Source organism: Neopelma chrysocephalum, unplaced genomic scaffold (assembly GCF_003984885.1).
Source record: "Neopelma chrysocephalum unplaced genomic scaffold, ASM398488v2 Primary Assembly neopelma1_84, whole genome shotgun sequence".
Lineage (NCBI taxonomy): Eukaryota > Metazoa > Chordata > Aves > Passeriformes > Pipridae > Neopelma > Neopelma chrysocephalum.
The window spans coordinates 4,168,922-4,183,258 of NW_020897746.1; the positions used below are offsets into that span (position 1 = coordinate 4,168,922).

The 14,337-nt window shown below is 42.8% G+C and overlaps 1 protein-coding gene across 10 annotated transcripts in view; it reads left to right on the plus strand.

Annotated features, from left to right (window-relative positions):
* Window positions 1–14,337, plus strand: part of TNRC6C (trinucleotide repeat containing 6C) — a 98,558-nt gene that overhangs the window by 58,349 nt on the left and 25,872 nt on the right. For 7 of the 10 annotated variants that reach the window (XM_027691311.1, XM_027691314.1, XM_027691308.1 and 4 more), the window contains 2 exons: window positions 3,347–5,938; window positions 13,086–13,295. In XM_027691311.1, coding sequence (XP_027547112.1) covers window positions 3,347–5,938; window positions 13,086–13,295 — 2,802 coding nt within the window. Of the gene's footprint in view, window positions 1–2,546; window positions 2,656–3,346; window positions 5,939–13,085; window positions 13,296–14,337 lie in introns of those variants that run through there. The other 3 variants (XM_027691313.1, XM_027691309.1, XM_027691317.1) reach the window with 2 other exon arrangements.

A 14,337-nucleotide genomic window follows, 5' to 3' on the forward strand; every position in this document is an offset into this window, starting at 1 on the left:
GTGAAGGGACTTGAGCACAAGTCCTATGAGGAGAGGCTGAGGGAGCTGGGGTTGTTTAGTCTGGAGAAGAGAAGGCTTAGAGGCGACCTCATCACTCTCTTCAACTACCTGAAGGGAGGTTATAGCCAGGCGGGGGTTGGTCTCTTCTCCCGGGCAACCAACAATAGGACAAGGGGACATGGGCTCAAGCTCTGCCAGGGGAGGTTTAGGTTAGATGTTAGGAAGAAATTCTTTACAGAGAGGGTTATCAGGCATTGGAACGGCCTACCCAGAGAGGTGGTGGATTCACCATCCCTGGAGGTTTTTAAAAAGAGATTGGACGTGGCCCTTAGTGCCATGATATAGTAATTGGAGTTGGATCAGGGGTTGGACTTGATGATCTTGGAGGTCTCTTCCAACCCTACCTATTCTATGATTCTATGATGGTACAGGAAAGGGAGTAACTATGGATTTGCAAACCCTTGGGAAGCACAGGGGTCTGAGCTGCGCGTGCGCTGCTTCCCAGCCAAGCGCTCTTGGTGGGATACTGTCTGGAGTAGGTGTGCTTGGCCGTTTCCTACTCTTATTATGGACATCCCTTGCTTTTTATAGTTCTTCCCCCTCATAATTTTCTTTTCATCTTGTTTCTCGTGCAGCTCCTCAAAATCTGGTCTCTTATTTAATGAATTATTTTGCTCCCAACTCTCAGCCATCTTTCTTAGCTGTTTTGTCATCTTCCTCTTCCATCCTACCTCTTCCCTTTATTTTCAGTCTCCTTAGTGCTCTCAAACTTGAGCATTGCTTTAACCACCATCTTTGAGGGAGAGGAGAAAGGAAACTATTAAAGAAGCAGCTCCCTTTTATCTCATCTTCTCGGTCGTGGTGCCATTTTTGTGAGTACGGAGACGTCTTGCTTGGTGCTCTTGATCCTCCCTCCCGGGCCTGCCCTGCACAGCTCTCCTCGGGCAGCGCCGTCCTTCTCCCAGCACCAGCATGTGGAGCTCAGGTTTTGGCTTTTACAAGACCTTTTGTTGGAACAATGTATTTCAAGCCACTTTTAAATCCTTCTGTCATGTCTCAAACGCAGTGCTGAATCGCACCACCCACAGGGTTGAAAAAAATCTCCCATAACTCCTCTTATCTGATTCCTTGGTTGGCTCAACTTCTTATCTTCTGGCCTGGCCTGCCACTGCTTTTTTCCCTTTGTTCATTCCTGCTCTGCTAAGAACGTTCCTCGGCTCATTTCTCTGACCCTGCTGACCCTTTTTAAGTCATTTCACAGACTGCCTTCCTCTTCTGTGCCTTATCTGGGATTCTGGTCTTCATTTAACACCTGTGTAGCAAATCTAGATTGCCAGGTAAGTGTTCAACCTGCTTGCTTAGCTCTGTGCTGTAACCAGTTTGCTGTATCCAGGAATAACAGCGTGCTTCCTTGCTTTCCAGTCATTGCATGTAGGGGAGGGAATCGAGGTAAATCCAAGTGGCTCCTTTCACATTCTCTTTTGGATTTGTCATACGCTTGTTGGTTATTATGGAAGAAGTTAAATTGCTCTGTGAGGGTGGTGAGGCCCTGGCACAGGTTGCCCAGAGAAGCTGTGGCTGCCTCATCCCTGGAAGTGTCCAAGGCCAGATTGGACAGGGCTTGGAGCAACCTGGGGTAGTGGAAGAGGTCCCTGTCCATGGCAGGGAGTGGAACGAGATGATCTTTAAGGTCTCTTCAAACCCAAACCATTCTATATTCTATGATTATTTAGCTCTTTTTGTGAAATGTTAGGCTTTTCCTGGCATCATGAGTAGAAAGGCGAAGAGCTAAGACTGTTTTCCCTTCCTTTCTCTAAAATGCTTTCTTTTGCTTCAATTTATTTAAATTTTAAAAAAAGCAGCAACATGACTTGGTTTGTTATTTCTTCATCTTGCTGAATCTTCATAAGACTACCAAATTATCCCCCCCTCCTTTCTTGAAAAGCTACAGGTGAAATGTGTGAGTAAGACTTTGACAAAGAGAGAGAGAACTTTTTCTAAACTTGGAACAATTTTTCGCAGTATCAGAACACCTCTAATTGGAAGAGCTAATCACACCAAAATATTTGTGATTTAAATTAATGCATATTAGGCATCCACTGGTAACAGCTTGTTTGGGAGATTTACTATATCCGTCTTCCCCACAAAAATATTCATTTAATTCAAATAACAAAGGACAAAAGTCGGGTTTTGGCAGATTTGCAGCAAATAAAAACAATTGACTTCCAAAATGTGTTACTTTGGTATGTGCAACCAGTTGAGAGGAACTCTTCTGGAGATTGTCTCCCATATGGATCCCTTGGATCAGATTGAATTACTTGCTATCAAATTCCCATCAAAAGAAACTAAGAGGAATAATCTTGTAGAGAGCAATCAGGATGGCAAGTAAATGCAAAAACTTGACCAAAGCTTGAGTTCTTAGCATGAGATGTGTTGTGCCTCCCAGTTTAGCTTCATACCCTAGTGAGCAAGTAGATGAACTCAAGAGCTTTTGTTTAATTTTTTGGATTAGCATCTGTGAGGATGTGACAGTGCTGAAAAGGCTTTTTGGGGTATCTGTCCAGCACAGCATCGTTCTTCACTGGGCTGGGGAGAAATAGGACTATGTGTACAAGTGCAAAAGAATGTTTAAACCACATGTAAAACCTTTGAGAGGTAAGTTTCTTGACAAAACTGTCTCTTATTTAGAGATGCCCAAGTTCTCTGCTAAAATATTAAATAGTGGTGTAAAATAGTGGTATAAAATATAAAATAATTGGCACCTAACAATAAAGGTCATTGTCTGTATTTGTTCTTTATTTACAGGAAGGGTGGAAAACCTAAATGCTGTATGAATTTAGTGTGTTAAATGTGATGTGGGGGTGTGTGTGTAATAATAGGCAGGCAGACATTTTTACATTTCTTTATTGGATACTTTTTCTTTGTGTTTCCCTAAAAAATGAGAATTGAGTCAAAATAAATGGCAAGAGTCTGCTAGATACTCGTCTGTGTTTTTTCCAAATTTGCTTTTTAGATTCTTCACATGGATTAGTGTATTTGCTCGCCTTATTTTCTTGCCTGCTTATTATTTTTACTGGTACACTGAGGGCTATGAAACACTTCCTCTGTTCTAAAATGGGATTGTTTCATTATTTTAATTGAGAGTTTTTCCAGATTAAAAAGAGAAACAAATTAATATGAGCATCATGCTCTATTGTGGTGGGGAAAATCGCTGCATTGTGTTAGAGAATGTTCTCTAGATTTCAGCAGAATGTAGTGTTGTAACTAGTGATGTAAGACAGTACTTAATAAAGGGTTTTTGCAGGGCTTGAACACTGGACTCATTTTTAACCTTGGATCCTTTCAGATCTCAGCCACAGTGGATTGGGAGACCATTATGAGAATTCCCACTGGGGACAGCAGCCCGCTTTCAGGAGTGAAGGCAACTGCAGCTGGGATAAAGTGATAATAGACAGGACTGACAAGGAAGCGTGGCCTTCCATAACCGGAGCTGAGACTGAGTCTGCCTCAGAATGTACTACAGACACTGACTCTGCCTCCAACTGTGGCTCAGAGAACAGTAGCATGGCTACAGGGAGTGCCCAAGGCAACTTCACTGGGCATACAAAGAAAACTAATGGCAATAATGGCGCCAACGGAGCACTCGTCCAAAGCACTTCTAACCAGAGTGCCCTTGGAGCTGGTGGAGCAAACGGCAACGGCAGCTCGGCCAGGGTGTGGGGGGTGGCTGCGGGCTCCAGCTCTGGCCTAGCTCACTGCTCTGCCAGTGGTGGGGATGGAAAGATGGACAACATGATGGGAGACGGTAGAAGTCAGAACTGCTGGGGTGCTTCCAACTCGAATGCTGGCATTAATCTTAACCTTAACCCTAATGCCAATCCAGCTGCCTGGCCTGTACTTGGACATGAAGGAACTGTGGGAGCAGGCAACCCTTCCAGTATTTGCAGTCCAGTCAGTGCCATAGGTCAGAATATGGGCAACCAGAATGGGAACCCAACAGGCACCTTGGGTGCTTGGGGAAACTTGCTGCCGCAAGAGAGCACAGAACCACAAACGTCCACTTCTCAGAATGTGTCTTTCAGCGTACAACCTCAGAACCTTAACACTGATGGACCAAATAACACTAACCCCATGAACTCTTCACCAAACCCTATCAATGCAATGCAGACAAACGGACTGCCGAACTGGGGCATGGCTGTTGGCATGGGGGCCATCATCCCGCCCCACCTGCAAGGCCTTCCTGGTGCTAACGGAACATCGGTTTCTCAAGTCAGCGGGGGCAGTGGTGAAGGAATGGGCAGTTCAGTGTGGGGGATGTCCCCAGGTAATCCTGCCACAGGAAACAGCAATTCTGGGTTCAGTCAGGGGAATGGAGACACTGTGAACTCAGCATTAAGTGCTAAACAAAACGGATCCAGCAGTGCTGTGCAAAAGGAAGGAAACGGAGCGAACGCGTGGGATTCGGGGCCTCCGTCCGGTCCCGGGGTCCTGGCGTGGGGCAGGGGCGGTGGCAGCGGAGGTGTTGGTGGTGTGCATTCTGGAGCTTGGGGCCACCCCAACCGTAACACCAGCAACGGTGTCAACGGGGAGTGGGGCAAGCCCCCAAACCAGCATTCCAATAGCGACATCAATGGGAAAGGATCAACAGGGTGGGATAGCTCTAGTGTTACCAGTCCGAACCCTGCCATGCAGCAGGGCAATGAACAAATGAACTCTTGGGCCAAAGCTGCAGCATCTGGCACCACGGCTAGTGAAGGAAGCAACGACAGCGGTGGGAGTCAAAATGAAGGCAGTACTGGGAGGGAGGGGGCTGGAGAGGGCAGGAGGAGAGACAAAGGGATGATAGACCAAGGGCAAGTTCAGTTGCCAAGAAATGACCTTGACCCCAGGGTCCTGTCCAATACGGGGTGGGGACAGACCCCTGTAAAGCAAAACACTGCCTGGGAATTTGAAGAGTCCCCAAGGTCTGAACGGAAGAATGACAATGGAACAGAGGCCTGGGGTTGTGCAGCTACTCAATCTTCAAACTCAGGGGGGAAGAACGATGGGTCCATCATGAACAGTACAAATACCTCTTCAGTATCTGGGTGGGTCAACTCTCCACCGGCAGCTGTTCCAACAAATACAGGTTGGGGAGACAATAACAACAAAGCACCAAATGGCCCGGGGGGGTGGGGAGAGTCAGCAAGCTCTACTACTGTTAATAATGCTGCTGCTGCCAAAAGCGGCCACGCTTGGAGTGGGACCGCAAATCAGGAGGACAAATCACCTACCTGGGGTGAACCTCAGAAACCCAAATCTCAAAACTGGGGAGATGGACAGAAATCAAATCCAAGCTGGACTTCAGGAGGTGGAGACTGGACAGATTCATCATCTGTTCCTGGACACTTGGGTGATGGGAAGAAGAATGGATCTGGATGGGATTCTGACAATAGATCGGGGTCTGGCTGGAATGATTCCACAAGGTCTGGGACCAGTGGGTGGGGAAATGGCACAAACAGCAAGGCTAATACAGGTACAAGTTGGGGGGAATCTTTAAAGCCAGGCCCCCAACAAAATTGGGCTAATAAACCCCAGGACAACAATGTGAGTAACTGGGGAGGAGCTGCTTCTGTAAAACAGACGGGGTCAGGGTGGGTTGGTGGGCCAGTGCCAGCCAAACAAAAAGAGAACTGTGAGGCAACTGGCTGGGAAGAGCCATCGCCACCGTCCATTCGCCGCAAGATGGAAATCGATGACGGTACCTCAGCTTGGGGCGACCCAAATTACAACAACAACAAGACTGTAAACATGTGGGATAGAAATAATCCTATAATTCAGAGCAGTACCACAACCAACACCACCACCACTAGCACCATTATCAACACCAACATGGTTGAACCTCAGCCATCGCACCAGCCAAGTGCCCAGCCAAACCGGTCCCCGCTGCTTGGCCCAGGTATGAAAATAGTTTTATAAGTGATTTTATAGTTTTACAAAGTACTTTATACCAGTACCACTTAACTGAATGCTGTCTGTCCTATCAGTGCGTAGTTGGCGCATTAAAGGTAGAAATCCTGTATTTATGTCGTAGAATATGTTTATTTCTTTACTCTGAACCTGTTCTAACATCTCATCTTGAGGACAGAACTTATGGGACCCGAAACAAATTTCCATAGTCCAAGTGAATGTAAGAAAGGCTTGAAACAGTGTCTGGTCAATAACCTGGAAGGTTTTTAGATGGTGGACCCATATTTATTTTGGCATGTCTTCCCCAGTTACTTTTAATTTGAGAGTTTGGGGTCTTTTGGCAAACCTTTCTTATTTGTCTCCTGTTCCTGTTGGAGAGGCTCTGTTCTTGTTTAGATAGTCTGCATCTGTTTCTTTGCTGCAAACCATATCTCTTGGCAACACATGTTTTTTAGCAGTTGCATGAATTCAGGCTTTTGCTGTTTCTCTTTTATGAAGGAATAGTTCTCCTCCCTACCTCAAGGCACGGCCAGTACCCTGGATTTTGTGTGATTCTCATAAAGCATTATTGGCTAAACACGTTAATATTCAGGGTGGCTGGGAAAAGTTATTTTAACTTCGGCTGTGCTCCAAAGACAAGTTTTTAGAGATCTAGGAATTTTTCTAATCAAAGACAGGGTACTCTTGTGGACAATCAGCAAGGAATAAAAATGCATAAAAATGAGAAAAATCCTTAAGGAGGAGGTATTTAAATAAAAGTTAACACCAGCAGCCCTGATCTGTATCATGACCACAGACCTCTCCAAGATTAATCTAATCTTGCAATGCTGTTACAAATTCTTCATCTGATTTTTGTCTCCAGGTTTGTGTTCCGTCTTGGTCATGACTAAGTACTCTCTTTTTAACCACATTTTTTTCCAAGTGGGATTTGTTCTCTCATTTCCAACAGTTTTCTCTTTGATGTTGTGAAATAATTCAAATTTACTCTAATGACTGTGTAAAAATAGTCTTGTGTTCCCCACTCTGGTCAAATATTTCAACAGTTGAGGCAAATGTTATTGGAACACATGTTATTTTAATAAAAAATTTAATAAAATAATATGTGCTTCCGAAGGAGAAATCTTTAAATAGCTTTGTACTTGGTCAGTTCAACATACATGATTGATAATTAATTTACTTTAAACTTATTTCATCCATATTTAAAACTTTACCCATGGAACAAGAATTCAGATTTCTGAATTGTAGTGGAGCTGTCATGGAGGTGAATTTTTGATTGGTTTAAGTGAGGTTTTGTTTTTCATTAAGGTGATTTTTGGAGGATTACCTTGGTGCATGCAAAACAGTTCATACACAGCAATGCATTGTTAATGCTATTAAATAATCTAACACCTTGCAGAGGAAAACTTACAGTTCTGAGTCTTTTAGGTTTTGAAAAGAGAGTTTAAAATGTGGTGTTAATGTGCAGTGATTCCTCTGGAGAATGGACAGTAGCAAAGGAGGGGTTTTGTTGAAGCAATATGTTTATACACTTGGAGAACTGCTTATGAATCTGTAACCTTCTGCTCAAGTTGCCTCATGACCACGTTAAAGTTACAGTGTTGGGCATCTTGTAAAATGTGAATTAGAAAGATTCTAAGAAAAATATTTCTTTTTTTTTAATGTTTTAAGATAAGCAAAGCCAGCTCTCAGAGTACACTGAAGTCAGCATGCAAGGAAGTATAAAATGAGCAGTAGTGAGAACAATTCAAAATATAGTTCTGATATTAAAACTGAGGTCAAGCTGCTCCAGGCATAAATTAGGCCTTTTGTTGTGTATTTTTGTTCCATATACTTAGAACTGTGTACGGAGGTACAGGTATAAATGCCAAACAAGGGAATGTTTTGAAGGATTATTGTCTAATCTGCAAATGGAAGCGAGGAGCAGTCCCCTGAGCCTTGCTGTGTTCTGCCCATGTTTACTGGTGGCTGTGCCCAAGGAGGACCAGCCTTGTGCTTATCTTACTCAGAGAGCAAAAATTGCAGTTTCAAGTGATCCCATTAACTTCCCGTTCGGAGTGCAGGGGGCCCAGTTTCCCCAGTGCCAGGGCAGCTGCAGAGCAATATCCTCTTGGTCTGTGTGGAAATTACACAGACTTAAAACATCTACAAATCATCTCCCATCTGGGACAGCTAAAAGATGGGAAGCAAGTAGTGTGTGTCTTCCCTCCCACACAGACGGGGACCTGCAGCTTGGAGTCGTGCTGTTTAACTGTCGTTTTTCCTACTCCAGTTCCCTCTCCACTTGGCTTTGCTTTTCCAGCCTCTGCAGTAAGGAAGACAGGAATCCTGTAACCAGTAGACTTCAGTAATCCACAACCAAATTTCATCCGGCAACAGTTCTTTTCCATGTACAGTATTTCCATGCAAAACATGATAGTGCCATGAGAGGCTGTGCCATAGGGCACATTTAAGTGCTTGTCTAAAATCTTGCAGCACTTGGACCGTGTAGTTACCACGGGCATTTTGTCATCTGCATGGGTCATGAAGTGCTTTGCCAATCACATTCACGGAGTAGAGTGAATAAGGAATTATGGATTCTCTGTAAGTAGGGAAGGTGATGCAGCTGTAAGATGTCACAGTCATACATCCTGAAAGCAAAAAAGTGGATTTTAATTTTGCTGTACAGCACTAGTTAGGGGTTCACAAAGGATTAGCAGTTCCCTTTAGGGTTGAAGTTTATGCTTTTTTAGTTTAGAAGTAGAGGCCAAGTTACAGTCTTGTTATTCAAGTTGTCACCCATCCCCAGAAGTTCTCCAAATTCTTTGAACACAGAACTTAAAAGCTATTGATGGGAAGCAGATGTTGGTACACACTTGATGAAAATGCAGAATGCTCTAAGGAGTTTCTTCTTCTATTGGAAAAGAAGAAATAAAAAGGGGGGAAGGGGATAGATGATGTGATAGATGTAGTCCTTTCTGGTTCTAGGAGCTTGGTCACAAACCTCCAGTGAGTTACTTAGGAAGATGAGCAGGAAGCTGGTGGGTTTGAGTTAGATTTGATTTTAATCTCAATTACTTGTGCATAATTCTTCCCAGCACTTTTATTTCATGCGGCTTTGATACAAGGGGAATAAGAAGCAAGAAAGGTTTTTCAAACAGGAATGATTAAAAGAGGTTTTTGGATCCCAAACAGCACCAGATCCTTCCTCCAAGTGCTGATGAGTGGGCTTGATGCTTTCCTGTTCCCATTAGGCTGTGAGAGCCTGGCAGGGTTCCAACCACCCATCCTCTGGCTGAGGAAAGGAAAAGCAAAAGATGATATAGGCTTCCCTGTGGGGGGTTTAGGTAAAAAATTAAGGTCTTTGTGATTCCTAGACAGCAATAAGCTTAAGTTTTAGAAATCTTACCCAGGCCTACGATCTGAAAGCTCCAGACATCTCTCTGTTCCTTTTGTAATCCTGTGCCACTGTCTCAGTGGTAACTCGTGACAGCCATTGCCTGTGATTGATGTGAAATGCAGGATGCAAGTGATGCGTTTTCCTTACTTTGAACTTCCATCAGAATGCATTTGAAACCAGCTCAGCTTTGGGCTCAATTAGGATGCTCGTGAAAACCTAAAACCCTGTTGTGGGAGCTCAGCCCACGAACAGCCAGGTTTTTGGGGAGCAGCCAGGTGATGATGAGAGACCTTGCCCTTGATTTTCACACAAGAGTGATCTCACTGCTGAAACCCAAATTAAAGCTTCCTGAATGCTGAGAGGTACAAGAAATCATGGAGTTCCACTGCATGAACTGGAATCCCTTCGAGAAAATGAGGATTTGAAAGGTTAAGGGTTATAAGTGGCTCTTAAATATATATGTTTATTTATTTATATATATATATATATAAACCCCTCCCTTGTACATGCACACCTTATAGCTTAATTTCTTCTATTAACAGACTAGTGTCTAATTAGTAAACAATCTCTTTTCTACCTGATTTCTTCATTTTTTATCTACATAAGGTTCTAATATTTTGGTTTGCCTGTATCGTAGTCATGTATCTGCTGTTTATCACGGACCAACAACTTCAAGGAAAACAATTTCTGCCATCCAAATGGCTATAGGGTTATTTTGAGGGAAAACAACTGCATCCTGCCACAGCTTAGTTAACATTTCACTTTCCCTTGAGGATTTCCTGTTGGCTGTGGCCCAATGTTAATTATGTTTTTATTTCTATAAAACAAAGCTCTGCCAATGTGTCCATGTTTATTACTCACTGTGATCTTTTTGTTTCTTGCAATTCTAACAATGTTTAAAAGCTTCAGTACTAAAACCTCACTTTCTTGCCAAAGAAGCCTTTAATGGAGCTCATTCTGTTGCAAAACAACACTCGTGCAGATCTGGGTTGGTTTTAAGGAGCTTTTTCTTGAGAAAGCCTAAAGCATATTATTTTCATAAAGAAGTTATTAAGTTTTCTCCAAGCAGAATTGTTGCAAAATGTTAGCCAGGTTCAGGTTTTGAGGCCATGTAGAGTTTTGCATCATTCATTCAAAAATGTAACTACATTCACCTTCAGAGTTTCTAAAACAGAATCATATGGAGTCATAAAAAGGTAGCACAGAGATAGTAACGTTGGGACAGCAGGTACTTACACAGAGAGGAAGCAGGTTTGCAATTCAGAATTACATACAGGTTAATTCTTGCAGTGCACAGGTGGTTTCTCCAGCAGCCTTCACGTTTTATTTACTAATTTCCTCCACTTAATTTGATCTGGTAAGATAGTTTTGAAACCTTTTTGTTGATTTGTTTTGTTTGCTTTTATGTATTTGCATTACCCTCATTTAGTAAAGGCTGGTTCCTCCATTATTTGTAATCCTGTATTATTTACTGCTCAGTGAATTCAAAAGCACTTAAAATAACTTGGACCTTACACATATGTGGCCTTTAATCGATGTTGTTGAATTTATAGTAAAAAGCAACAGCAGGAACAGTTCTTTCGAGGCTTTTATTCTATAATGTAGCACACTTTGGCTTTTTAATATATGAATTGTGTTTTAAGGATGATTTCATAAATGAATTAGGTAGACTTTCCAGTATAGTTTGCATGAACTCAAGGAAATATTAGTATTCTGCACTGTCTCTGCTTGTAGTCTGGTTGGTGCTGTAGAGATGTTTTGTTTCTATTTCATTTGCCTGCAGTTAATCTTTTTCAGCTGCCAATATGATTAAATACACGCAGTTGTCTTCCACTTGCCTCCTGAGTAGTGAGGCAGAAATTCAAATAAAGCTTCCCTTAAATAAAGTTGGCTTGAAGATACAAGCAGAAACCTTGAAATGAGTATTTCAGGTGCAGCACCAAGGAAGCTGTCGTGTTAAGCAGAGGTTCATTTAGATACATCTGTGGATCTGCCAGTTTATCTTCTTTACACACCTTAAAATAACATTGACAGAGCCTAAACCACAGTATTTTTTGTTTCAAATGGAAATCACTTTAATAAAACAGTGACATTTTGGGTTGTTTCAGGAGTATGCTTTAAAACCGAGTGAATCTTGCTGGTAGTGAAGGGGTTTTATTAAGCTGTTTGTTCCTGAACATGTCGCCGTGGTTTGTGCCATCTGCACTTTGATCAGTGTCTGAGAGAGCTGCAGTGGCTTCAAGAAATAGAACCTAAAATAAATATCTAATATGGGAACACTGGAGCCATGGACAGATCTGAGCACATCTATTTGAAAGGAATTTTTTTTTCTCTGCTGGGCAACGTTTGAGTTGTTATTGGCAGTGAATGTTGCTGCAGTTTCTGGTAACAGAAATTCTGTGGAAATCAGTGAGTTCTGCAAAGACTTGTTGCTTAGTGAAATGGTTAGTTCAAATTATTTTGAGGTATTCTTAGATATAGTTCTTTTGTGGTGACTTCCTTGCCGTTGTCTACCTATTCTAAGTGTCAGTTTGTGGAGAAAATGTTGTTCCTGCTCTTTGAAACCTTTCCAGAGTATTTTTATAGAGCACTGGGGAGCAAAAAAGGAATACTGCCGAGGCAAAGTAGGCATTTAGTTCTTCAGTTATAAAATACCTGTCTTAATAACATTTGTCTCCAGTTAAAAGAGAACAAGTTCCTGAATTAGCAGCCTAATTACCAGGGGAAGTTTTAAGCAGACTGAATTCTGCAATACTTGTTGAGACCTCAGTTGTCATGTAATGGGTTGCAATTTTTTATAATTGTGGAAAAATAGGTTAATATCAGGTATCTGTTCTTGTTTTCTTGCTTGTTATGCATCTCTTTTGTATATATTTAGAAAGTACCTCGAACTCCATCTGTGATCCAAGTTCCCTCTTCAGAAAAAGCTCTGGTAATGATAGTTGTAAATTCAGTTTAGCCTTTTGCTGTGTTGGTCAGGGTTGCTCTGTAGGACTCAGAAGCTCCATGGCTGTTCCTGCCACATTCAACTTCAGGGCTAAAATCGTGTCATATGGATTTAAGCGCATTACATTCAAGCCAAGCCAGACTAAGGCTGTTTCTGCATAGTGGCTTACGTCTTTCAGTGAGTTAATGCAATACTCTTTAGAAAAACAGTGACTTCTACCTGCTGTTCCTCATGGTTTGACTGTGGATCCTAATTGCAGTCTTGTCTAGTTCCCATAAAAAATTATTATACTGTAGAGGCTCAGTGTTGAAGGGGTATGTAGGGAGCACAGTCAACCATGAGCCGGAATAACAAACAAATAGCATCTTACAGGGCACGAGAAAAGAGATTTTATAATTTGTAAATAGTTAAAAGGAATTAAAATAGGTTAAAATCTTTCAGTGAATCAAGGCCTGACTCGGGTTGGGTCTCCTGGACACTGGCCCTGCTGCCTGTGCTCCCTGAGCCCTGTTTAAGCCGCTCTGAGAAGTCACGTTTGAAGCAGCTGCTCCTTGGGATCAGGTGTGCTGCTCACCTGGCTGTGGAAAAAACCACTTTCTACCCTGGCCACTTGGTGTTACTATTCAATTAAGAAAAAGACTTTTGGGACCACATCTAAGGGATTTTTTTTTTTAATACACTTAATTAGAATCACTGTCTGTGCTTACTGGTTCGCGTCCTTTGCAGAAAAACTCTTTAGTGAAATGTCCACCTTTGAAATGAGTGACAAAAGAAGCCTTTCCTCTCATCAGTGTTCTCCTTCCCTTGCTCCAGCAGGCTGGGGAGAGATGCCTGCTGTCCACACAAAGACCGAAGCTTCTTGGGGAGAGCCCTCGTCCCCTTCTGCTGCAGTTGATAATGGCACTTCGGCGTGGGGGAAACCCCCCAGCAGTGGGACCGGGTGGGGAGAGAATCCTGCCGAGCCGGCAGGGACATATGGAAGAACAAACGCTCCAGCTGCTGCCCCAGCACTGTGCAAACCAGGTACACACGTGGCTGTCACACCCTTAGAGGTTGGGGGAGAAGATGGGGAAAGTGGGTTTGTTTCTGCCAGCAGTTTTCAAACAGAGCTTCTGGTTTTCTGCGCTTTGAAATCAGAGACTGCCTTAATTTCATTCTCAGAGCTGCATTAGCTGCCTCTAACTGTCGATACTCCAGGTACCAAATTAATCCAAAAATATGAATATAGTGCATCAATCCAGTAAATTTAAAGGAGAGTAATTTTGTGTACTTGGAAGGCAGTATGGTACAGAGGCAGGAATTGTAGAGATGCAGAAGGACATGACTAGGTGCCTAAAGAAACCTGTAATTGGGATGAGAAGCAGCAGAGTTCAGCCAAAGTAGGACTGATTCTGGTAGGAAAAGCAACACCTGAGAACAGCTAGTCATAACCTCACTGCTGGGTCATAACCTCACTGTTGGGTCATACTTGAGGGAGTGGGTATTTTCTTCAGCTGTTACAATTGTTCACAGGTTCAGGAACATCCTGAACTACTTCCTGCTTCGTGATTCCTAACTCATGTTATTCGATAAAAATCCTTTATCTCTGAATGCCCTGAAGGCTACAGTGATTGCTTTTGGCTTCTGTTTTGGCTGTGGGAGTTGCCTGAAGTTCACTCCTGCAAAATACCGTATTGAGAGATAGATAGAAGGCTCAGAAAACATAAAAGGAGAAGCGAGAGGTCTTAAGATGAGTAATCCCAGCTTTAAACAGAGTAAACAGAATAAAATGGACTGAGGGGACACAACCTCATCACTGAATAGAAAGCGTTCCCTGCAGCCCAGGAGCTCCTTTCAGATTCCATTCTTCCGAGATGGGAATGAGTTTCTGACCGTTAATGACCTCGAAATTTGGGTTTGTTCGTCGGAAGAATGTGGCAGCTAAAATGGTGAGATTCGTTGAAAGCAAAATAGCATTTAACAAGTGTGTGGTCATAGTTTGGTTCCCTGTTCCTAGGAGACTGGAGTGGCCATGACCACAGATCTTGCTTGTTCTGGGGAAAGCAGGACTTGTGGTTGCTGGATT